Source organism: Suricata suricatta, chromosome 6 (genome assembly GCF_006229205.1).
Source record: "Suricata suricatta isolate VVHF042 chromosome 6, meerkat_22Aug2017_6uvM2_HiC, whole genome shotgun sequence".
NCBI lineage: Eukaryota > Metazoa > Chordata > Mammalia > Carnivora > Herpestidae > Suricata > Suricata suricatta.
In genome coordinates this window covers 69,567,540-69,594,071 of record NC_043705.1, presented here as the reverse complement: position 1 = coordinate 69,594,071, position 26,532 = coordinate 69,567,540, and the positions used below count along the sequence as shown (strand labels likewise).

General features: G+C 33.7%; 1 protein-coding gene across 2 annotated transcripts in view; it reads left to right on the top strand.

Moving 5' to 3' along the window:
• The window catches only part of TTC37 (tetratricopeptide repeat domain 37), an 83,280-nt gene that overhangs the window by 44,424 nt on the left and 12,324 nt on the right, over positions 1 to 26,532 (top strand). The window contains exons 29-40 of one of the 2 annotated variants that reach the window (XM_029942621.1): positions 79 to 172; positions 2,311 to 2,388; positions 4,867 to 4,991; positions 5,787 to 5,910; positions 6,940 to 7,161; positions 7,978 to 8,050; positions 10,340 to 10,393; positions 10,568 to 10,679; positions 14,857 to 14,985; positions 18,132 to 18,253; positions 20,000 to 20,158; positions 25,526 to 25,678. In XM_029942621.1, the coding sequence (XP_029798481.1) occupies positions 79 to 172; positions 2,311 to 2,388; positions 4,867 to 4,991; positions 5,787 to 5,910; positions 6,940 to 7,161; positions 7,978 to 8,050; positions 10,340 to 10,393; positions 10,568 to 10,679; positions 14,857 to 14,985; positions 18,132 to 18,253; positions 20,000 to 20,158; positions 25,526 to 25,678 (1,445 nt within the window). Of the gene's footprint in view, positions 1 to 78; positions 173 to 2,310; positions 2,389 to 4,866; positions 4,992 to 5,786; positions 5,911 to 6,939; positions 7,162 to 7,977; positions 8,051 to 10,339; positions 10,394 to 10,567; positions 10,680 to 11,039; positions 11,199 to 14,856; positions 14,986 to 18,131; positions 18,254 to 19,999; positions 20,159 to 25,525; positions 25,679 to 26,532 lie in introns of those variants that run through there. The other variant, XM_029942622.1, reaches the window with a different exon arrangement.

Here is a 26,532-nt window from a genome sequence, read left to right as displayed (position 1 = left end):
AGGTATTGAAAATAAACTAAAATTTTACAAATACAACCAGCATGCACATGTAAAGAAACTATATTTTTGGATTTCCAGAAAGAATTCAGAATTATGCTCCAGCTTTCACAATGTTGGGTTACTTAAATGAACATCTACAACTGAAAAAGGAAGCAGCAGATGCATACCAAAGGTAAACTCGACATTTAATTAAAAGTGGTCTCTATTTATCACGTGGCTTTTTAAAATTTATTTTCAGTTCATGAAGAAGGTGCTAAACAAATGTTCTGGTTCCTTTGCTGATGTCTCATTATCTATTATTATTACATTTTTAAAGATGCAGTTTTCAATATTCAGCTATATTTTGGTTTCTATTGCTCAATCCAAAAGAGAGAGACAGAGACAGGAATAAAAACAAAAATCAAACTAAAAATTCTCCCAGATTTTGTTTTAGAAAAATCTGTCTCTTTAGAATTATTTAGCTTTAGTTAAAAAATATGTAGGTTCATTCAGAGAAGAAATAAGAACATTGATATATTTGTCTGAATCACTTTAAGATCTGTATTTTATTCATTCAGTACATAGTTTTTGAACTGCTGTGTGCCAAGCTTTGTCCTTGACACTGGCACTTGAGCAGTGAAATAAATCAGCCACAGGCTCCATTCTCATGGAACCTCTGACCTGGTGGTGGGGAGACATATGATAAACTTATAAACATCTCTGATGGTAATAATTGCTAAGAAAGAATATCAAAATGGGGAAGAGGACCAGGGAATGTTGAGGAAGGCAGTGAATTTGAGATAGATTTAACGAGTACTTACTACAGAGGCAGTTGAGGCTTGGCCTGAATGAAGCGAGGCTGCCAGCCGTTCAAGACGGTAACAGCACTCCAGACAGAAGGAACAGCGAGAGCAAGTCCTCTGAGACAGGAATGAACTTGGCATGTTGAAAAAATGGACAGTGTGCTCGAGTGAAATGACCAGCCATGAAGGTGGTAGGCAATGAAAGCAACTTGAAGGTTAATTCTCTGAAAATTAATTGATTGGTGAATAAGAAAATGACTATTAATGCTGTGGATGAAAAGTTAAAAGACTTAATAGCATGTATCATTGCCCTAAATGTAAAAAATAGATGCCTAGAAGAAACGTGGTCAGATAAGAAGTCATTGAGAGGTCCCACATGCTTTGCCATGCCCTTTCATGGATCTCTTGCTAGTTCAAAGGATTCATCACTAGATGGTACTGGAGGCCATGTAATCAGGAAGTTATTTTTTTCAGGTATATGTGGAAATTTATAAAAAGCCACAGTGCTGGAGAAGTCTTTCTGTGTTATGATGAGCTTAACAGTAAACAAACTCTAGAAATATGGTAGAATACAACAGTGAGCAGGATTTTTAAACAAAGATGATTAACTTTAGAGTGCTTGCTAATTTTTTTGTGTATAACTCTAATCACAAGTATTGTGAATCTAACAACTAGTTACACCTTCAACGTAAAATAGCAACTCCACAGTCGTGTGGATATGCACCAATCTTCCTTGATTGATCACTGCTGTTGTTTTTTGTCTTAGACAAGTATTTGAGGCTTAAAACCATAAATTAGGTATAAATCTAACCATTATAGTATAGTAATTCTGTGTAATACTGTCTTAGACTTCCTTGGCAAATATTTGTTTTTCATGTACCATCACTTGAGTGTTTCTCCCTAGATCATCCTTTTTAAACAGAAAATAAAATTTAAAAAAACTTACTAAATATCCAACTCCTATTAGTTAAGACATTTTTCTGCTTGCCTAAAGGGCACTGAACACAAGAAGATAAAAATGAGGCCTGTCACCTGTTGATGTATTTATTCTAAGTCTCTAGGGACTCCTGGTGAATCTTTTCTTTCTTAAATAAATATTGATTAAATATTCTCTATATGTAATAGGAAAGGACACATGAAAGCACTCAATTTCCTGGCATCCTAACTTAAACTACAAGTATATAAATATTTTTAAGATTGTTGCTGTATACTGGAGATAATGTTAAAATAGTGACTCCATTGTTTCCTGTATGTAGGTTAAATTTTTTGAAATATTTAAAACTCAAGTGTGATAAATGATTTCACAGATCACCTTATTAAAGTTCCTTTCATGACAGTCTAAAATCTAAATATTAAGTGTTTTCGTTGTACCAACTTAGTAACATATGAAAAGTTGTTATAACTGGTGCTAAAGAATTAGCAGAATTAAGTGAAGAAAACAAAAATCTGTAGATTCAGTTAAAGAAGAGTAAAAGAATGCTATTACACATGGGTAATTTAAAATACCTGTCTTTTTTTTTTTTTTAAGGGCAATGTTACTGTTACAAAGTGCGGAAGACCAAGATACTTATAATGTTACAGTTAGAAATTATGGCAGATTGTTATGGTAAGCATATTTTCCCCATTGATTCTGTGAATCTGTTAGATTTTTCTGATGAAAGCTGTAGGACTGGTGAGGTAGTGATGTGTTTCCAGAGTTGTGGCACATGTAGGGATAAGTGGGCTGATGGTTTTCTCTCCTGGTTACATAATTCCTTCAATATTGGGCTGTGTTAATAGTTTCCTGTTCCTGTAACACCACTGTGCATGAGCAAGAAACAGATTTAGAACTGATGGTTGTGGACTATACAAGAGAATATTTCAAAGTGAAGCTTTGCTGTCTGTTATAGTAGAACCCTAGTTAATTGGAAGAGGAATTGGATTTATTCTGATTTGCTTGCTATATATATTTACATTGGGAATGGACATTAGAGACCCATTAATATATGTATTAAAGTATTACATACATTAAATAAGTTAATATATTTAATTAATATTAAATTAATATCAAATAATTAATATACATATGTAGTCATAAACAATCTAAGGTAGCCAGTCCTCTTTCCTTCATCAAAAAAAAAAAAAACTTTTTAAAATTTTACAACGGGACACCTGGGTGGCTCAGTCGATTAAGTGTCTGACTTCTCAGGTCATGGTCTCGTGGTTTGTGGGTTCAAGTTCTGTGTCTAAGCTGTCAGCTCAGAGCCTGGAGCCTGCTTCAGATTCTGTGTCTCCCCGTCTCTCTCTGCCCCTCCTCTGCTCATGCTCTCCCCCACTCTGTCTCAAAAATAAATTAAAAAGAAATCAATAAACACAACTATACAAAAAAATTTTTGTGTATGTACATTTTGGGATGAAGAGAGAGCCATATAGCTTTCTTCGGATTCTCAAAGACTTTTGACCTAGAAAGAATAATATTTTTTTAAAAAAAGATTAAAACCTAGGTATTTTAGAAAATAGAATTAGGTTCAGAGAATAGAAGTATTATGTGGGGAAGCTTTTTGGCTTTAGTTAGGGAATTGTTCCTCAAGCTGCGAACTGCCCCCAAATTGAACGATCAGAACTATAGTTTGGTATTTTGAGATTATCTTTTAAAGAGATACATAGTAGAGATCTGAGGTAGTCAGTTATTTTCTTTTATAATCTTGTAACTGAATCGTATCCATAGACAGGAAGATAGTATTGTTCTGACTGCTTTTCCTTCCAATCCTTTTAAACTGTTTAGGAGTTGATAGAGTTTTGTTATTTCTAAGATTTTGTTATAGCAGAAGATAGGTTGTAAGAAATTCTATGGAACAAGTATCTGTTCTCTTTAGTTTTGATGTAATGTATATATTTTAGGAGAAAAATCTCTATTTCCTATGGAAAATAGTTTGCCTTTTTAATTTGTTTTATTATGAAATATGTTAAACATTGTAGTAAGTAGTATAGAACATAATTTAATGAATAGTCACTGCTCAAATGTAACAGATCTTAAAACTGTCCATTGTCTTCAGGGTGTTTTTTTTTTCCAAAGAAAAATTTACAAGTGGAATGGAAGCCCCTTGTGCTCTTTCCAGTTCTATTCTTTTCTCTACAAAAATAATCACATGTTTGAAGATAGTGTTTATTGAAAAAAACATATATGTATGTATCCATAAACAATTTAAGGTAGTCCTCTTTCCTTCATCAAAATATTTATCAAAATTTGAAGGTTTTTATTTTAAAATTTTTAAATTTTTTGCTTTTTGAAATCACCTTTATGAGACTAATTTTGGAATCAAAGATTATATTTTTAGCTCCCATGCACACTCCTCAAGACTTAAAGGATTTTCTAAAAAGATTTCCAGTAACACATTCAAAATAGAAACAGCTTGTAATTATAGTGATGGGTTCCAAAAATAAGAATCTCAAAGATACAGCGCATTATTTCCAGGTGATGACAGCTTCTCTTCATTTATTTAAAAATAATTTTTTGTTACTAAAAGTATTGTACTTTTATCAGATGTAACAATTTTTACTTTGCTTACTAATAAATACAGAAAAGAAAAGATAATCTGTAGTTTTGTCTGTGAAATTTAGTGTATTTTTATACTTTCCAAAAGAAAAAAGGTGTGCAGGTAAACCGTCTACACAAAGGTTAAGTTTGATTTTGACTAGATATTTTATGACTTTAGTTAAGCTTGTCAAAGATGTTCAGACCATACTCACAGGGTAATATTCAACCCACATATTTAGCTTAAAGAGTTCTGTATACATGTCAACTTGAAATTATTTTTTTTTTTACTTGAGATTTTAGTTCAAGTTTGTTAATAAGAAAGACAGTGGAAGTTAGCAGAACTAATACTTTCACAAGTAATTTAAAGAAAGCAGATTGTAAAGTTAAATTACCCCGGTACATTTTATTTGAAATGAACTTTATGCCTTTTATTTTATCTTTTCTATAGTTTTAACAGTGATAGGTGAGGTAGGTGAAGGCATTAAAAGAACATTAGTATCTCTTTATTTTTATGATACGAGCCAAAAATTTTTTAATGTTAAAAATAAGTTATGTTTTGCTTCTTAGTTCCATTGGTGACTATGATAAAGCCATCCAGGCTTTTAAGTCAACACCTCTTGAAGAGTTAGAAGACATCGTAGGTTTTGCATTGGCTTTATTTATGAAAGGTCTGTATAAGGAAAGCAGCAAAGGTGAGTATGTTGCTTGATGCTAAAGGACACATCTTACTTTTCTAGGGCTGAGTGGAATTTAATCACAGCAAACATACATATAGAAGGATGGAACATTGAAATGGGAATAGGGCTTGGAATGTTTATGAAAATCCAACTAGTAACCAGGAATGACACTAGGTATTTTTATATGTTCCTTCATTTAATACATTATTATGATGAATAGTCCTCATAGCAGTGTTATGAGCTGAGTATTTATTTTTATTATTTACATGAGGAAACTGAGGCCCAAGTTAAGGTAGATATATGAGTTACCATTTGAAAGCAGGGATTTGCTTAAATGTAAATTTCTGATAAATGAAGACCTTGACCATTGTTAGTAATAGTCTGTTTTATTTTCTCCAAAAATACTCATTGAGTCCATTCTCATGTATATATAAAGACCAAACCTGTGTGTGTGTAGCTCGTTATAAGTATCTACAGCCTGATGAAGTTACCAGTATGTCTGTGAGAACCTTCATGATATCCCAATGGCTGCAAGCCTTCACAGCTCTTAGAGACTTCCCTAGAAAGGCAGAAGTTGGGGAATGTTCCATAATCACCCTAACAGTCTGCCCAGAATCACTTTGGGCCAGCTAAACCAAGTTAGGTTATTATAAATGTTGGTTCCATCCACTTGAAAATAAGGGAACAATAACATGTTATTATAGTTAGACCTTTAAAAAAAAATAAGATTAGAAAGGGAGAAATCTTACTATTTGTCAATCAGGATTGTGTTTATATTGTTTTGTTTCTGTTTCCAACTCTATGTAACAGCCTATGAAAGAGCCTTGTCTATTGTTGAATCAGAGCAGGACAAAGCACATGTCTTGACAGCCCTGGCAATAACGGAGTATAAACAAGGAAAAGTGGATGTAGCCAAGACGTTGCTATTTAAATGGTATGTATAGTTGACATCAACACTTAACAAGGCTAGATACTTAGACATCAGATTAAAAATTGGAACAATGTAACATGAAGCTTTTAATGTTGGATCCTTTTGGTGATCAAAAAGGATTGGGCTGAACCAGTTGTGAACTGATCATCATAGATGTAACTGGAAATCATGGCTTAATTCTTAGCTCTGGATCCATCCAGTCATTCAAAACCATCCTGTACTCCGTGTGTATTATTTTTTGTTAAAAAGAGTAATTAATCACCCAATCTAATAGGATCTTAAAACATTAATAAAGGCATTTCTAACTGGCTTTATTTGTTGGCTTCTTTGGTCCCAAAGAGATTTCTTCCTCTTTCTTATTCAAATTAACCTGATTAAATAAAAATTTCATTTAAAATTAAAACTAAAAAAGTTATAGCAGGGTTGCCAGGGTGGCTCAGTTAGTTAAGCGTCTAGCCCTTGAGTTCTGCTCAGATTGTGATCTCATGATCATGAGTTTGAGCCCTGTGTTAGGCTCCTGCTGAGTATGAAGTCTGCTTGGGATTCTTTCTCTCCCCTTCTCTCTGCCTCTTCCTGGCTCACATTCTCTCTCCCTCTTTCTCTCAAAATAAATAAATATTTAAAAAATAAATTAAAAATAGAAAAATATACCAATGTAACTTGTACCTATTTCTTTATTTTTAGAATAAATTAATAAAATAACAGCCTATGATATCTATGGTTCTATGGTTAATTATTTATCTAAAACCCAAAGCACAAAACACTATTTATATTTGTTTCTAAAACTTAAATATAATGACAGAAAAGAAATTTGGGTGTTGCACTGTGAAAGGCCCTTGGTATATTTAACAGTTTAGACATTCTGGGAAATTGTTGTCCGTAGAAACTCAGGAATCTGCTTTATGTTTATCTTAAAGGTGGGCTTAGTTTGATGAATCTGTAAGTAAATTGCTTTCTCACTAAATGTTAAATATGTTTTAGTACTTACAGACTAGTGTACTTTGGCTAATAGACAATTAAAAATGTTTACAGCTCTATCTTAAAAGAACCGACCGCAGAAAGCCTTCAAGCCTTGTGTGCTCTAGGTTTGACAATGCAGGATCCTACACTGTCAAAAGCAGCACTTAATGAATTACTGAAGCACACCAAACAGAAAGACAGTGATTATCACAAGTGCCTTCTTTCTTCAGCGATTTATGCCCTGCAAGGCCGCAGTGTGGCAGTGCAGAGACAGGCATCTAAAGCTGTTCACAGGTAAGTTCTGTGCTTGTGAACTTGGAGTAACTCATCCAAGGAGGAGCTCAGCCTTGACACTGGGAATATAAATATAAAATGAGGTAAACATATGTACTTGGAAATCAGAATGTGGTTTTATGAAATTGCACTAAGGGCTAGGTAACTAATTATATACATTATTTCATCTATAAATATATTTTTTAAAATTCAGTTGATAAAGAGATAAGAGAACAGAAATTTTGTACTTATTCAGGTTAAGGCCTGACCTTATTTTAATACAGAAGCCATTATTTTTTTATTTATTTATTTTTGTCCTTATTTATGCTTAAGTTTGTGGTATTGCCCGTTTCTTACCTGATACTGTCCACATGGATGGTCTTAGGAATTTTTTGGCCACTCAAACATTCTTTAATGTCTTCATAATTTAGGAAATAGAATGCCGTTATTACTAGCAATGGTGATTATTTGTTTTATTTTCAGCAGTAAAGTGTTGTAAATATAGTTTGTTTTCCTTCCGCAGTTTTCATCTCCTTGTGTCTTCCTTGAACACAACATATTAAATTTCCTTAGCTTTTCATAATTGGACCTCATGGCTTTGTAATCATTGTATTACTGGTTTTTTCCTTCTTATTTTCATAAGCACTCTTGGTGTATAGGAGATACGTTGTCTAAAAATTTTAGTACTTTCATTTACATGTAGACAACTAATATGAACTAGTTTTAAATGTTGACAAGATTTTGAACTTAAGCACTAAATACAATGTTGGTTGCTTTTACTTTCTGTGGTTAAAGTGACTCCCATCTCTAAGCCTCTGCTTTTGATGGTCTCTGTAGTAACCCAGCCGATCCTGCTCTCTGGTCTCTGTTGTCCCGAGTAGTTGCTCAGTATACTCACCGAAGTGCAAAGGTGAGTAATACTCTGAATTCTAGCAAAAAGATAAAATAATTTGTGATGTAGTAAATAATATAATTTTTAAAGTATTAACATTATTGTTCTGGGAAATAACTAACACAGCCAGATTTTCCATTAGTCATTCAACAGGTAGTACACTGAGTTTATTTGATGTACTTTGGTACTGTTCTGGGCAGGCATTCTGAAAGACACATAGAAGTAGGTCGACTTTTTTTTTTTTTAAATACATACAAAACTATGTTAGTGGCTATGTGGTTACATTATGTTTATAATATCACTTAGGGAGAATTAACTATTGTGTTTCTGAATCCCTAAAGATAGTCTTATCTAAATGCCCTTTAAAGATAAGAAATTAAGAACTTGAGGGGTGCCTAGGTGACTCAGTCGGTTAAGTGTCTGACTTTGGGTTGGATCATGGTCTCCTGGTTCATTGGTTTGAGCTGGCGTTGGGGTCTATATTGACATCGCGGAGCCTGCTTTAAATCCTTTGTATCCGTCTCTGTCTGCCCCTCCCCTGCTTATGATTGCTCTCTCTCAAAAATAAACATTGAAAACCTTAAAAAAAAAAAAAGGAATTAAGAGCTAGAATATTGCTAATGTTTAAAATCTAAAAATGTGAAACACAACATGAAATCATTGATATTCTTTTTTTTATTTAAGTTTGTTTGTTTGTTTATTTATTTATTTAGAAAATGTGTGAGCCAGGGAGAGGCAGAGAGAGAGAGAGAGGGTGAGAGAGAATCCCAGGCAAGCTCTGTGCTGATAGTGCAGAGCCCGTCACAGGGCTCAAACTCATGAACTGTGAGATCATGACCTGAGCTGAGACCAAGAGTCCAACACTTACCTGACTGATCCACCCAGGCACCCCGAAGTCATTGATGTTCTATAAAATGGATTATATATTATATTTTAGTTCATAATAGTCAGGTATTTTTAGGAGTCTGTAAACTATTTTGTTAACTTATGTGGTCACTAAGTCCTTTCAGAATTACTTAACTAGTTGGTAAACATAATGGTAGTAGCTAATATGTTGAACCTTATTATATCTAATAATTTCATTGTCTGGAGTGGGGGAGGTCTGGTTTGTTTTTTTTTTTATTCCTACTGGTTTTCACACATGGTAGGTAATTCAAAGAACCTAGAACATCATCATTATTACTAGAATAAAGTAGTTATTATGTGTCAACTACTGTATATATTTTGTCATTTAATCCCAAGAACCATATGAAGTAGCTGCAATTAATATCCATTTTATAGAGGACACTTGAGATGTAGATATTAAATAATAGATCTTAAATAACTTGTGCAAAATCACAGTTAGTGTTTGTGGTGATGGATCATCCCAGATCTAACTCCTGAATCCTCCTTCTACTTTCTGTGTTTGTAATTTTTATTTAGTTTGAGAGAGAGAAAGAGAGCAAGTGGGGAAAAGTGAGAGAGAAAGGAAGACAGAATACCAAGGAGGCTCCATGCTGTTAGCACAGAGCCCAACATGGGACTCGAACTGACAAACTGTGAGATTATGATTTGAGAGCCAAAATCAAGAGTTGGATGCCCAACCAACTAAGCCACCCAGGCACTCCTGTGTTGTTTTCTCTAATCTATCTTCTATTTGTTTTATATTGACATATTATTTTAAAGTTTGTTTTTAGTGTTCTTTATATGCTAAATATGATGTGGAAAACATATCTGGCACTACAATTCCAATATAAAATCAAGAGAACAGTATATTTCTGAATTATATTGAAATCATACTTATAAGTCATTTTTTTCCAGGTAAAATATCTAATTGAATTTTTAAAAATTAAGGATTTCAAATTGACTTTTCAAAAACTATGACATATATATTTTTCTCATTTTTAGTATTGAGTTGATGATTGAAGGAGTGATTAGCTTCAGGTCTTTGAACTTTGGCTATTCATTTTACTAGGGACTACAGAAATTTTTAAAATACTAATATTTTCATGGAGTAAAACCATGTGAGTCGTAAGATGAGTTTTGTGATTCTATTTTTCTCTTTCAGTCTTTCACAAGTACTTGGTATAAAATTATGGAACTTTTAGTATTTTAAAAGAGCAGATAGTAGAAAAGATTTTCTTTTTTAAAAATACTAAACTTAGTTCTCTTCAAGCAGTAATAAATTGAAACTGCTGGAGTTTGGAGTTTGTAAATATGATAAAACTGAACTTTCCACATGATTTATTGGAAAGAATTTATCACTCATAATTTTTTACTATTTGTGAATGTTTATGCATTTATGTAAATAATTATTTTCTATTATAGGGAGGTGCTGTAGCAGGAAACGTGGCTCATATTTTGGACTCAAATCACGGAAAGGTTAGTTTTCCACAGTACAAAGGAACTGTCCTACTAATTAAATATTACTGATGAAACATGAACAATTTTTCTTCCTAGGTTTAGGAGGTTACCTCATACCCAAGATAGTGCTACTTTTAGTTAGTTTGGGTTATAAAGATAATTTGCTAACCCTCTTCTTTTTCTCTTATGCAGAAGGCATTACTGTACACTGCAGTAAATCAGTTAGCCATGGGAAGCAGTTCAGCAGAAACTGAAAAAAATATTGCACTAAAGACCATCCAGAAAGCAGCTCTTCTTTCTCCAGGTGAATATAATATAATTCACTTCATTAATTCAAATTTTGTTGGTCTTGCATTTGTGGCTTATAGGTACAAACTTTGTATTTTCATGAAATAAATAGGAATTTTAAGAAAATAAGGTTTTGCATATTATTTGATTATCTACATTTGGCTACTGATGATTAAGAGATAATCAGTTCTTGAAGCAGGCTGAAAGGAATATTTGCATAAACACACTTTATTACCCTGATTGAAAACCTGAATTCTGTATTTTCATGAAATAGTTTTATTTCTGTTTTCCATCTGTCTGGTTTAATGAGGTTTACCTACAGCTGCTAAATTATTTAATGAAGATGTTTAGTCATTTTGGTTATCTTTATGGATAGTTAGGTCCTTGAAGAGTGGCGATGGGTGCTGTGGTAACGTTGGAATGCCAAGTTGATGGCCTCACCTGTGCCAGCTCTTCTGTGCCCTGTGTTTACCATTGATCACACCGGTCACTGAGGAAGTAGACACGACCACAGCAGCATACTCCATCATCACTGCTGGAGAAGTGCCCCAGGGGACTGGAGTACCTATCAGTGTGGGTTTATGAGGTGTATATTTTTAATATGACTTATAGTGTTAAATAATTTATTCCTGCAGAGCACTTCAAACATTTGTTAGATCAGAATACTTTTGCATGGCTAGGGACTGTTAGGAAACAAATTGTACAAAATAAGTCCAATGTTTTCTTCACAAATTGTAAAGATCCTAACCAAACTGCAAAATATCTAATAATTCAGAGATTATTTTATACAACAAGTAAACAGCCGAACATCTTATTTATTCTTTGTTTCATTTATGTAATAGAACAAAAAGGAACCTTAAACATTTGGATTTGTGTTTGTTATATTCTAGATTTTGATTTTTAGAGGTATTTTCATGAAAGTATTGGATTTAAAAAAAAAAGGCAGGGGGTGCCTGGTGGCTCAGTTAGTTAAGCATCTGACTCTGGATTTTGGCTCAGGTCACGATCTCATGGTTCGTGAATTTGAACACTGGGTCAGACTCTGTGCTAATATTATGGAGCCTGGTTAGGGTTCTCTCTTTCCTCCTGTTTTTCTGCCCCTCTCCCACTTACATTTTCCTTTCTCTTTCAAAATCAATAATTTTTTTAAAAAGTATTGGATATAATTACCCTTAAGGATTTTTACTGTGAATCTAGAGTGATAAAACACATTCGGTTTTGATTGTATGAGTGGCATAAACATTAAAAAGGTGAGGTTGTCCAGGTAAAGTCTTCTGTAATGATCTTATTTCCCCATATTATCTGGAGAAATATATACTCAAAGATGCTAATAGCAGCACCTGAGAGATGAAGATGAGCACCTGTTTGAGACTTGGTTTTGGAGTCCATTAGAAGTAAATATAATTGTAGTTATGGGCAATAGTAATATATACCTAGTCCTTGTAGTCAAACAAAGTACAGTTTTAATAGATGGTATTCAAAGGAATATTTTTAGAAATTTAAATATAATCCTAAGAGCATAGAATTGAATTTTTAAAAAATCCAATATCTGCTAGATTAGTACTTCTGTGATATTAAAAGATGTTTTCAGCAAACTATATTTTAAAAATTTGAGGGGTACCTGGGAGGCTCATTTAGTTAAGCGCCAACTTTGGCTCAGGTCGTGATCTCACGGTTCATGGTTTTGAACCCCGCTTCGGGCTCTGTGCTGGCAGCTCAGAGCCCGGAGCCTGCTTCAGATTCTGTGTTTCCTCTCTCTGCCCCTCCCCTGCTCTCACTCTGTCTGTCTTTCTAAAAAATAAATAAACATGAAAAAAATGAGGTTAATAGTATATATATTTTTATATTATCACTTTGTTTCATATGGAATTTGAGTTGCTGAATATTTCTGGATGACTAAATGAAAACAGCAATTCTTTTGAAATTGCTGCCAACTAATATCCATGTTTTGCCTCCTGTAATCTAAACTATAGAATACTCTAAGATCCCTAAGGGGGTTCTTCGCTTAGTCTTAGAAATAATTCAATGTTCAGAAATTATTAACTAACTGGAATTGAAATAAAAACTTGAAACTAAAAAATAAATTCAGAAATTGAGTTTACTTCAGTTGGAACTTTGGGTATTAAGCCCTGTGACACCTGAGCCATCATCTAGTTTAGTTGTCTGGAAGTGAAAAGGAGTCGTGAAGTGAGGGGAAAGCTGGCAGACAGTTAATTAGTGGCATTCTTAGACCTAAAACCCAGATCTAAGACCTAGTCACATGCCTTTCATTTTACATTCATCAGGTCTCAAGTTCTAAGGAATGGTTCCCATTTCCTTATTCTCGAATTTGATTGTATATTTTGTTATATAAAATAGTCATTATTTCAAGGAAGAATTATTTTATAATATGGTGATATGCATTTAAATTTTTTATAAAAATTTTTTATGTGCCTAAGATTTCTAATTATTCTTATACTAGGATAGCAATAATACTGATCCTCTATAAAAGAAGTAGACAAACATTTCGGACATTTGATAGGGGATATATATTAGATGGAGCAGTTAGATGAGAAAAAAATATAAAACTTAAGCTAAGGGGTGCCTGGGTGGCTCAGTCGGTTAAACATTCGACTTTGGTTCAGGTCATGATCTTATAGTCTGTGAGTGTGAGCCCCGTATCAGACTCTGCTGATGGCTCAGAGCCTGGAACCTGCTTTAGATTCTGTGTCTCCCTCTCTCTTTGCCCCTCCCCCATTCACACTCTGTCTCTCAAAAATAAACAAACATTAAAAATTTTTTTAAAATCTTAAGCTAAAATTTTTGTTTAAATGACTGTATCATTAGCCAGAATCCCTTGTGGGATTTTTAAATTATTTTCTTATTTTTTTTTAAGGGCAGGACTAACATACTGGCCATGCAAATATTGACCTCTAAAATATGACTTATCAAATAAAAGAGCAAAAAATAAAAACTCTTCTAAAGTTCCAAATTCTTTTTCATTCTCTTCACAACTACCTTTTTTTTTTAAGTAGTTTATTGTCAAATTAGTTTCCATATAGCACCCAGTGCTCTTCCCCACAAGTGCCCTCCTCCATCACCACCACCTCTTTTCCCCCCTCCCCCTCAGTAGTCTCTCAAGTATTGTGTCCTCTCTCCCCATCTCTCTTTCCCTCTTCCCCTCCCTATGGTCCTCCACTAGGTCTCCCTGTTCTCCTGTTAGACCTATGAGTGCAAACATTTGGTATCTGTCTTTCTCTGCCTGACTTATTTCGCTTAGCATGACACCCTCGAGGTCCATCCACTTTTCTACAAATGGCTGTATTTCATTCTTTCTCATTGCCTTTCTTAAAAAGAGGCATCTATCTGCATAATCTGTGTTATTACCACCTCAGTCCACTGCTCCCCTTCTCTCCAGAGGAAGCTGTTTTGGTGTGAAGGAAGGAAGGAAAGATCACATCGATGAAGGGATATATAATCATAGAACTGCTTCATTTGGAATGATAAAAATGACTTACATGATTGGCTGTTAGAACATAGGTAAATGCAGTTGTCTTGTGCTTTTCCTTTGACTCCAACTTTTCTTAAAAACTGAGAAAGAGTGTTACCTTGCTTTTCCTATAATTGAACCTTTAATACAGAGATTGAATGATGAACATAAATGTCTCTTTGAGACTTGTCCTTGGTGTCTGATGAAAGTGAATATAATTGACCTTTTATGGTTTTTTTTATTGGTTTTAGTAGTAGAATTTAGTGAGTCATCACTTACATGTCACAGGACAGTGCTCATCACAAGTGCCCTCCTTAATGCACATCACCCATTTAGCTCATTCCCCCACCAACCTCCCCACTAGTAACCCCTATAGTTAAGAGTCTCTTATGGTTTACCTCCCTCTCTGTTTTTATCTTATTCTACTTTTCCACAATAGCACAGTACTCTGGGCAGCTGACCTAACCAGCCATGGAAGAGCTTAATAGAATATTTCTCATCTTCTGTTGTATTTTGAAAAAAGGCACATCTTGAAGAATGAATATAGTAATATGTCTTCTGAAAAGAAGCATATATTAGTTTTCCTTTAATTATTTTTTTCTAAAGATACAATTTATTTTTAATTTAATTTTTTGGCACTTATAAACTCTTCCTTTCATTTTTGATAGCTTTTCAGCAATATGTTGATATGAACAAGGCTTCTAACTCCATTTCCTTTATTCAGGTGATCCTGCTGTGTGGGCTGGGCTAATGGCCGCCTGTCATGCTGATGATAAACTGGCTCTAGTGAACAACACTGAGCCGAAGAGAATGGATTTGTACTTGGCACTGTTGTCTGCTGTTTCTGCTTCAAGTAAGTTTAAAAATGCATTTTATACGTGATGGATTCATGGTAAAGTACTTAGAAGGATATTGTCAAAAGGTAGTGGGCACAATTAGCCCTACACTAAAGGCTATTATGTTCTCATCTGGCAAAGCTTAAAAAGAAGCCTTGGAAAGATGAAATCCTTTTCAAGAGGCTTAACTTCATACAGAACAAAGCTCAAGAAGATTACAGAAATACAAAAATGTTCAGCATTCAACAAGGTAAAATTCACAATGTCTGGTATCCACTTAAAACATAATAAGCATGCAAAGAGGTAGAAAAATACCACCCATAGTGAGATAAATCATTGAATAGAAACAGACCCACAGGTGACATGATAGAAGTCTCTTTAAAATGTAATTGACTGTTCATTGCACGTGTTACAACAATACCACAAAGAATAGGAGGGGAAAATGGAAGTATTCTGTTGTAAAATTTTTACACTGTAAGTGAATTGTTATAATATTACTTAAAGGTGGACTGTTAAAAGTTAAAGATGAATACTTTAAAATTTAAAGTAGACACTAAATAGAGTTATAGTTAATAAGCCACCAAAGCAGATAAATGAAATCATAAAAAAATAATCCAAAGAAGAGGAAAAGAGAACAAAGACCAAATATGACAAATAGAAAACAACATATTAGTCACACCCAACCATATCAGTAGTCAAGTTAAATGGTCTAAATACCCTAATTAAAAGGCAGAGATTGTCAAATTGATTAAAAAAAAGCAAGAGCCAACTATATACTGCCTAAAAGAAGAATAGATAAATATAAATTTATATTGAAATGTAAAGACAAAAATAGCCTAAAAAGTAAAAGTGTGAAAGAAGATACTACATGCCAATATTAATCAAAAGAAAGTTGAGGAGCACCTGGGTGGCTCAGTCAGTTAAGCAACTGAATTTGGCTCAGGTCATGATCTCACAGCTCCCGACTTCAAGCCCCGTGGTGGGCTCTGTCCTAACAGCTCAGAGCCTGGAGCCTGCTTCAGATTCTGTGTCTCTTTCTCTCTCTCTCAAAAATGAATAAACATTTTTAAAAATTTTGAAAAGAAAGTTGAAATGGCACTGCTAATTTCAGACAAATGAGATTTCAGAGCAGGGGATATTTCCAGTGTTACAAAAGGTCATTTCATAATGGAATCAGTTCATCAAGAAAACATAACAAGTCTAAGTGTATAAGCACTAAATAGCAGAGCTTCAAAACACAAAAAATCTGCATTGTATTTCACAATAAGATGGGTAGAAAAAAATGAAAACTTATGGAAAAATGTGCAAAGCAAAAACTTATGGAACTGAAAGGGATAGACGAATTAGAGATTTAGTAATCTTCTTTTGATAACCAACAGAACAATTGGACCAAAAAGTCTGTAAAGATATAATAAAGATTTGAATAACACTATCAACTAACTTGACCTAATTGGCCTTTGTAGAATACTTCTAATAACAGCAGAATGCCTACTGTCAAATGCACACATTTGACAAATCTGAAATGGGCCATGAAACAGGTCTAAATACATTTAAAAGTCTTCAAATCATATATAAAGCATATTGTCTTAATACAATGGAATTAAATTAAGAACAAGTAACAGAAAAATATCTGGAAAATTCCCAAGTATTTAGAAACTAAAACATAACTTCTAAATAATCCAGTTCAAGGATAAACTAAAGGGAAGTGAGAAGATATTTTGAACTAAATGAAAAGGGAAAAGCAACCTATCAAAGTATTAAAGTACCACTTACAGGGAAATTTATAGCATCAAATATCTATATTAAAGCCTTCAAATCAGTGATGTCGTCTTCTCCTTAAGAACTAGAAAAAGGAAGATGGAATTATACCCAAAGTAAGCAGAGGAAAGGAAGTAATAAATAGTAAATAAATAAATCAGTGAAATAGAAAGCAGAAAATTAACAAAAATGGAAACTTGTTCTTTGAGAAGATCAATAGAATTGATAAACCTGTAGCCAGACATCAGGGCTAAATAAATAGTACCTGGAATGAAAGAGGGTACATCCTTACAGCTATTTAAAGGCTAATAGGATCTTATGACAAATTTATGCTATTAAATTTGGCCACTTAGAAATGGACAAATTCCTTGAAAGATGCAAGTCTTACTTCAGAAGAAATAAATAAACTGAATAGCTTTATATCTAAAGATACTGAATTTATAGTTAAAAATCTCACCACAAAGAAAGAAACTTCCAGGACCAAATGTCTTCACTGATGAATTTTACCAACCATTGAAGGAAGAAATAATACCAGTTCTATACAAATAGAACTGAAAATTGAAGTTTCCAGAAAATTGAAAAATTTGGTAACTTTTCTACTGTAAGGCCAGCATTACCCTGACCCCAAAGCCAAGCAAAGACTTCAACAAGACTACTGTGGAACTGACCTAAGGATGCAAACATTCATAACACACTGTTGCAATTCAGATCCAACAACACATAAAAACGATGATATATTATGATCAACTAGGGTTTATCCTGGGAATGCAAAGTTACTGTAACATTTGAAAATGCATGTAATTTTCCATGTTAACAGTGGTGAAGGTGCCAAGGGGTATATAATTTATGATTCTATTTGTATGAAGTTTTAGAAGATGCATACTGATCTATTTTAACTGAAAATAATTAATGTTTGCCTGGGGACAGAGGATAAGAGGAAAGGTAGGTTGGGGACAGAAGTGATTACAGAGGGGTGGGAAGAAACTTTTCATTTTAATGAATATATTATCTTGATTTTAGTGATGGTTAATGCATATATGCCCATGTCAAAAGTCTTCAGAATGTACTGTTTGAATATGTACATGTGTAATTTATCATGTATCAATTATATTACAATAAGTATTTAATTTTTTCAGTGAATTATCTTTAATTTTACTGTTTATAAGGTAAACTTTTATGTAAATCACAAGTCTATAAAGTTTTAATTTTTCAACCGCAAATAATCCTACAGTGAAACTTTTCAGAAACTTGTCACGTCAGGATAGTTTATGGTATTTTGATAGTAAGTTTAAAAAATTATACATGCATGGTAAGTCTAATTATAATACTTCTTAGCAACTAATTACTCCTTTGAGAAAATGTTATCAATTGCAGAGGAAAGTAACATTGACATTTTTGTTCACAGTTAAAGACAAAGAATTCCTTGAAAATTATAACCAGTCTCTTGAAAAGTGGTCTCTATCCCAAGCTGTCACTGGTCTAATAGACACAGGAAGAGTATCTGAAGCTGAAGCCCTCTGCACAAAGGTATTATTATGAAATTGAGTGTTGAGATTTATGGATTTTTATCCTCTTGGAAAATAACATTAAAAATAGAGTGCACGTTATTTAAAAGGCATATGGTGGTGGTGGTGGTGATAGTAATGATTATGATGATGATGATAACGATAACAATCAACATTTATTGAGTACTTACCATAAGCTGGTCAGTACATTTAGCGGTTTGTATTTGAACTTCACAACAATATATGACATGGCTCTTTAATATTATCCCCTTTTTATAAATGAGTAAACTAAGGCTTAGAGAGGGTAATTTACACAAGAGTTCGCAGCTAGAAATTGATTGAGTTGCCATTTGAACTCACATTTGTTTGATTCTAGGACTCAGGACTTAATAGGTCTTTGTGAAGGCAGTACCATTATGGAAGGAGTATTTTCATTTGATTTCTGGTTACTGCCTTCAGAATGCTGTATTTTCCAGCATCCCTGTATTTTTCCAAAGTTCTGAACCACATAAAATGACTATGAGGATTCAGTGGGTGATGGGAGCTACTCAGTAGTCACCTTTTACATGCCTAGATTGTGGGTTCTGTGAGGAAATCCTTAGCACCTTGCCTAGTATATAGTAGGGGTTCAAGAAGTATTTATTGAAAGGATGAATCCTTTTCATAATTCTATTTAGAAATAATTTAACGGATAAGGAGAGTTTTAAGCATCACTTTTCCTGAAAACATCTTTTTTTTCATAACTGCTTACCAGGAAGATTATATTTTTTTAGAAATGTGGTTTTGTTTTGTCTTGTTTTGTTTTGCTTTTTGAAGGAAAGGTCAATATAAATATTACAGAGAAGGAAGAATGGATCTTCAAAGATCCCTTTGGTGCTTGAATTCTCTGAAAAGCAGAGTTATAGATTTTCTCTTTAAGAAATTTCATCTATATTCAGGGCAGATTAGTATTATGCAGTGAATGTTTAATAAGCAACTAACAGTTGCCATGGTCTGTCTGACAGAATTAGGGATACTTTTATGATTTTCTTGACATTTTGTTCCAATCTCTTAGAAGAAAGCAATCACATACATTTAAGACTATGACTTAATTAATAAAAAATAGAGAAGCATGCTATTGAGAGACAAGCAACAAAGAAAGAAATGTTTAAACAGTAGTGGAAGGCTTGTTTAGAGAACTTTCTTAAACGTCTTCCCTGTAGAGGTGTATATAGGAAAGGAGATACATATACATATATGTAATTATATATGTGTATGTTTTCATGTATTAATAATGGCTTAGGGAAGTGGATAAATTGGTCATTTTTCTTACAGTGTATAGGGAGTCTGTGCCTAGAGAAGGACATGCAGTGAATATCTTTGTGAAGAGGTTGAAAAAGGGAAATATTTATAGCTCTTTTCTTCTTATATAGTATAGTTTCTTCCAATAAGGAACAGTTTTAGCCTTCACTGTTAAAATTATGTTTTCTTGGTTCAGCTGTTTATATTCAGAGCTTAAGTTTTTCAGATATGACTTGAGAATAAACAAGTCAAAGGGAAACTAAATCTGAAATAAATGACTTATAAACTACAATTATAGCATTACCAATCTCAATGTTTATTTAAATGTGGAGTTTGATTTCTTCATTGTTCTATTTATTTTACTTTTGCAGTTTATTTTTAGAAAAGGGTTAAATTCATATTTTTTCCAATATGAAGAATAGCTTAATTGCTATTTTAACGTTCAAGAATCTGTGTAATATATTTTTATTTGGGGTTTAATTTTTAGAATTTAAAAAGTAACCCTGATCAGCCAGCTGTTATCTTACTTTTGAGACAAGTTCAGTGTAAACCACTCCTGGATTCACAAAACCCTCTCTCAGACGCTGTACTTGAAGAGCTGCAAAAAACAGTCATGTCCAATTCAACTTCTGTTCCAGCATGGCAGGTAAATTTTCTCCTTTAATACAATGAGTCCTGAATTAGAATATTTCATGAGACTAGCTGAGGTCAGGGGGTATGCTCCATTTTATTCATCTTGCCTTTAAACTCACCATATATCTTTCATTTTCAAGATTTAAAGCATGTTGTATTGGGATTAGGGAGACTAAGGAAGTTTAATACTAATTTAGGATCTGTTGCTACACTGCTTCAAAGGTTTCTAAATTGTTGATTATCAATTTCCTCAATTTATTTATTTATTTATTTTGTTTTTTTTTAATGTTTTATTTATTTTTGATACAGAGAGAGACAGAGCATGAGAGGGGGAGGGGCAGAGAGAGAAGGAGACACAGAACCGGAAGCAGGCTCCAGGCTCTGAGCTAGCTGTCAGCACAGAGCCTGATGTGGGGCTCGAACCCACAAACGTGAGATCTGACCTGAGCCGAAGTCAGAGGCTTAACCGACTGAGCCACCCAGGCGCCCCTCAATTTCCTCAATTTAAAACAATGTTGAAAATACTGTCTTTTATAAGAGATTGATGTAAGAGAGCTAAAGAAGTGTTTCAAACATTTTGTCATGGTGGTGCTAACTCTACCTTTAGAGAGGATTTTTGTGGTTTTTCTTTTGCTACCTTATAGGTAACCCACATCCAGGATTTTATGGAGTACTTAATGCTTTTTGAAGTAGTTATGGATGCCTGAATCAACAGACTATCCTTTTAGCTGCCTCCGGTTATCTACAATGACAAACACAAATGATCACTATGTACTTTATTCTTATTGATATTAAAACAGCAAAAAAACCCCATGTAATTACTTTTTTCAGTGCATTTTCATTTCCTCTGTGCTCCAGAGAAAGTATCAAAGGGGCTTGTTGATAACGATTTTACAGAAGCTTATTTTTTACTATAATTTGTTTTTCATTTTGATCTTTCATTATAACACCTTTTTGATGTCCCTGCTTAGAAAGATTACCCAATGGCAAAAAGTAGTAGGATAATGCAAGCTAAGCCTGCTTTTTACGCTAATTAATTGGAGAAAGATGGTGCTTTTTTTCCCTCTTTTGAAAGTTTGCTATATGAGAATTAAAATACTTTAATTCTAAGGTTAGATGGATACTAATGATTTCGTATTCTTTATCAAGATTTCATATTCTTGTCAAACTAAAAGAAAAATTAAAAGATAAAGATATAGAGTGTGTCTTCATTTATGATATAATTCACAAATAATAGAGTAGAAAAAGATTACGTTTTTACTTGTGTTGTAACTTTTTAACCAACGCCTATACTAAGATACAGAGTATTGTCAGTAACCTAGTTGCCTGCCCGCTGCCTCTTTGATTTTCCCCTACCTCAGATAAAAAGGAGAACCACAGTTCTGACTTCTGTCACTTCTCTCTAGGTGTGCTGCTTTTTGAACCATCATTCAGCATCATGCCTGTGGGGTTCGTTTAGTTGTTCCCTGTAGCTATAGTTTTTTCCATTTCATCTTATGAATATGTTATAAAATATATCTCTCTCATAATTGGGGGACATTTGGATTATTAACAGATTTGGGCTACCATGGCTAATGCTGCTGAGTCCATCCTTAGCTGTGTCTTTTGCTGGTGATCAGGGATATGTATGTTCACTCTAGTAGCTCGTATCAAACCATTTCCTAAAATGGTTGTCCCAATGTATGCCATCACCAGCCGATTTTGAGCATTCCAATTGCTGATATTGCTAGTTTGTGGTTATTTTGTTCTCTTTGCAGTAGATATGTAGATAATAGTATCTTGTGATGGTTTTAACTTGACTTTACCTGACTCCTGATGTTGAGCCACTTTTTGTAAGCTTAATGAACCTTTGGATATCCTCTTTATAAAGTGCCTTTTTTTCTTTTTTTTTTTTTTTAGGTTTTCATAGTCTGTTTTTTAATTAATTTTTGGAATTCATTGTATTTTTTTGGATGCAAGCACATTTTGAGTTGCATATTTGTATTGCACATATTTCCTCATGTCTGTACCTTGGCTTAACACTCTGTTAATATTATTTTTTGATGCATAGTTCTGAATTTTAATTAAGTCTGTCATACCATTTTTTAATGGGTAATGTTTTATTGAAATGTTCTAATTAAGAGTGCTTTACCTCCTTTAAGCTCCTGAAGATATTTTTCTGTTTTCTTTCAGAGATTTTTGTTTTATGTTCCTGTTAAGTATATGATCCTTACAGGATTAATTTTTGTTAATGTTGCAGAGTCAAGGTTCATTTTTTCCCAGGTATATATCGTACTGTCCCAGCATTATTCCTTGAAAAGACCATTCTGACCCCACTGAACTGTAGTGGCGGGTTTACATAAATCAGGTGACTGTATATGTGAGTCGTCTAGGGCTCTGTACTCTTTGCCATTCATCTATTTGTTTATTCTTGCTTATAGCTTTACAATTAGTTTTGATGTGTGGAGGTAATATTAAGACCTCTGGCTCTTTCTCCTTCAAGTATCTCAGCTCATTTAGGTATTTTGCATTTACATGTATGCTATCAACTACCCTGAGTCCTCCAACCCCCCACCCCAAACAAAAGCCCTGCTAGGATCTTGACTGGAATTACATGACTCTGCAGTTTAACTGGGGGAGGATTGATAAAGTAATACTACTGAATTTCCCTATCACAAATGTGGTATCTTCCTCAAATTATGTAAGTTCTAACTTTCTCTCAATAGTGTTTTACAATTTTCAGTGTAGCGTCTCTTAACATTTTTGTATTAAATTTATTTCTAGGTGGTTGACACTTTTTGTTCTATTACAAATGGTATTTTTGTCTTGTATGTTAGCTCCAAATACTTAGAAATGCTATGATATTTGATATTTATATGTTGACCATAGCAACCTTTCTGAATTCACTTATTCTTTTGAAATGATTTATGGTTTTCTGTACACATAATTAAGTCATTTGTGTAAATAGTAAAGTTTTACTTTTTCTTTCCAATATTTTTATATTGATTTTTCTCTTGCCATATTGTACTGTTTAGAACATTGAATACAATATTAAATAGAAGCGGTGGTAAAATAAGTGAATGTTCCTGACTTAGTCTCACCCTCACATAGAAAGCATTTACTATTTCCTAATTATGATATTTGCTGTGAGTTTTTATAGGTATGTTTATCAGATTAAGGAGGTCATCTTCTATTCAAATTGATAAAAGATTTTTTTTAATGAATGGATGTTGAATTTTAACAGATCTTGTGAGGGGCATCTGTTAGAATGGTTCTTTTTTTATTATTCTGTTAATGTGGACTCTGTTGACTTTCAAATGCTAAACTAACCTTGCATTCTTAGAAGAAATCTTATTTGGTTATCCTGGTTATGATGTATTACTTTTTTTATATATTGCTGGAGTCGATTTGTTAATGTCTTTTAAAGAATTTTTAATTTCATGAGAGAATGGCTATCTTCAAGAGAGAATAGCTTGTAATTTTTCATTCTTATGAGGCCTGTATTAGGTTTTGACATCTTTATTGTTAATCCTCCATTATTTTCTAAAAGAGTTTGTATGAGAGTGACTTTTATTTCTTTAATGTTTGGAAGAATTCACCACCATTGCAGCCACTTGGACCAAGGATTTTCTTTATGGGAAAGTTTTTTATTCTTATTATTGATTAAATTTCTTTACACTTCTTTAGCATTTCTGATCTACAGGAAATTTGTCCAGCACATCTCAATTTCATGTTTATTGGCATAAAGTTGTTCATGATATCCTCTTCTTAATGTATCATGGGGGCGCCTGAGCGACTCAGTCTGTTAAGTGTCTGACTTTGGCTCAGGTCATGATCTCGCAGTTGGTGGGTTCGAGTCCCGCTTGGGAATCTGTGCTGACAGCTCAGAGCCTGGAGCCTGTTTTAGATTCTGTGTCTCCCTCTCTTGTTCTGCCCTTCCCTGCTCTTTCACGTTGTGTCTTTCTCAGAAAAATAAACATTAAAAAAAAAATTTTTTTTTACTGTTTGTAAAATCTGAAATGCTTTTTTTCCTTTTCATTCGTATATTGGTAATTTGTGTTTTCTAAATTTTTTCTTAATAATAAGACATTTTATTAACTTGTCAAAGAACCAACTTTTTGTTTTGATTTTCTTCATTATAGTTTTCTTACACATTATTGATTTCTTTTTTATTTACTTTCTTTGGATTTAGGGGTTTTCCCCCTAGCTTCTTGACACAGAATCATTCAGATTTTCCATCTTTCTCCACTATATGAATCCCCCAAGATTTTATGTAGTGCTTTCATTGTCACATATTTGAAAATGTTTTCTAATTTCCATTGGGGTTTCTTCTTTGACCCATGTTTTTTCCTGAAGCATGTTGCAAAATTTCTAATATAGGCGGGAAGGAATGTTTTTAGTTATCTATTACTGTTTAATTTAATTTCACTTAATCAGAGTAAACTGTATAATTTCAGTTCTTTGAAATGTGACCGAGCTATATGGTCAGAATTGGTAAATGTTGCATATACATTTTCACTGAATGTGTACGCTGCGGTTACTGAGTGTAGTCTTCTAAATATGTCATTTAAGTTGAGCTAATTCATTATGGTTAAGTCTTCTATATCCATATTGAACTTTTCATGTTTCTTTTACCATTTTTGAGATAGGTGTATTAAAATCTCCAACTTTGATTCTGCATTTGACTGGTTTTTTTCCCACTCATTTCTGTCAACTTCTGCTGCATAAATTCTGTGTTATTAGTTAAACACAAATGTAGGAGTGTTGTATCTTCCAACTAATTGATTCTTTTTATGAAACAGCCTCCTTTGTTTCTTAATATTTCTTGTCATAAAGTCTACTTTGTTGATACAGCTATACACACTTCTTTTTGATTGGTATTTACAGGATATGTCTGTTTTCATATTCCATTTTGATTTTGTTCCTGATTTGCCGTCTCAGAAGTCTCTTTAAGATTTTTAAGTCAGGGGCACCTGGGTGGCTTAGTCAATTAAGCATCCGACTCTTGATTTCTGCTCAGGTCTTGATCTCACGGTTCTTGAGATTAAGCTGCACATTGGGCTCTGTGCTGACAGTGCAGAGCCAACTGGTGATTCTCTCTCTCCCTCTCTCCCTGCCTTTCCCCTGGTCATGCTTGCTCTCTCTTTCTCTCTCTCAAACTAAATAGATGAACATTTAAAAAAAAAAAGATTTTCAAGTAATGTGGCTAGTAAGCTATTGCTGATAGAATGGGCAAGATAGCTACACTTTTCTTGACCTGTGATTTTTGTTTTTGGGGGGCACAAAACTAGCAATAATGAAATGAAAATTTATCAAAGTGCATTGAATTTTTCAGAAGTAGCGTAACAGGCTATGTACTAAATTGAAATCTGTTTGTTTCTTTTTTCTTTCTGTTCCTCAGTGGCTGGCACATGTCTATCAGTGCCAAGGCATGATGGGTGCTGCAGAGATGTGTTACAGAAAGAGTCTACAAGTAGCATCCCAACAGGGCAGTTGGAGTGGAAAGCTCTCAAGTCTGCTGAGATTAGCTCTACTTGCTTTAAAAGCCTGCATGGTAAGATAAGATCCCGTTATAATCATGAAAAACTGGTTCATTTAGTTTTCTTTAAGATGATAGTGCTTTCTGTCGAGTTCCTGCTGTTTCATCACCTTCTCGTGAGGCCTCCTCATAAATTCTGTATTTGGGCTTTTGATGGAAATAATAGTAGTGCAAACCCATCCACTCCAGGAGAACAGTGTCATTGTTTAGGGAAGAAAAAAACAAAGATTGAAATTTAAAAGTTGAATTATGGCAGAATTACAGTTTTGTTTCTTGCTGATAAGTTAGAATTAACCCAGCTACTCATCAGTGACAAAGGTGGCAATAATTAACATTTTAGCCCGTTTCTCAGTTCAGTTTGACATTATGTAAGAGGGATTTTCAGTAATTTTTTATTTGACATCTGTTTTTGATACATATTAGGTACATTAATCTGTAAGTCCTCTGTACTCATATGAAAAACTCCTTAAGATAAATGTTTAAGTGTGTGTGTGCTTTGAGGGGCAAACAGCAGAACAGTGTATATAATACCCTGTTTGAGTGTGTGTATGTGTGATACATATATTTAAGAATACATATATGTCTGAATATGTTTGTGTGCACATACTTATGGGTACATAGAAAGCTATAACAAGATAAAAAAGAAAGTTAATGAGAGGCACCTGGGTGGCTCAATTGGTTAAGCATCTGAGTCTTGGTTTCAGCTCAGGTCATGATCCCAAGGTCATGAATTAATTCATGCTCTTGTCTTCGCAGTCCATTGCCAGTGTCATTTACTTGCATTAACTAAGCTTTCTGACAAAGCTGTATAAGGCTTAGGAAATGTCTTCAGCTTTGGTGCGATGACTGCAGAGCATTTTAAGATCTCC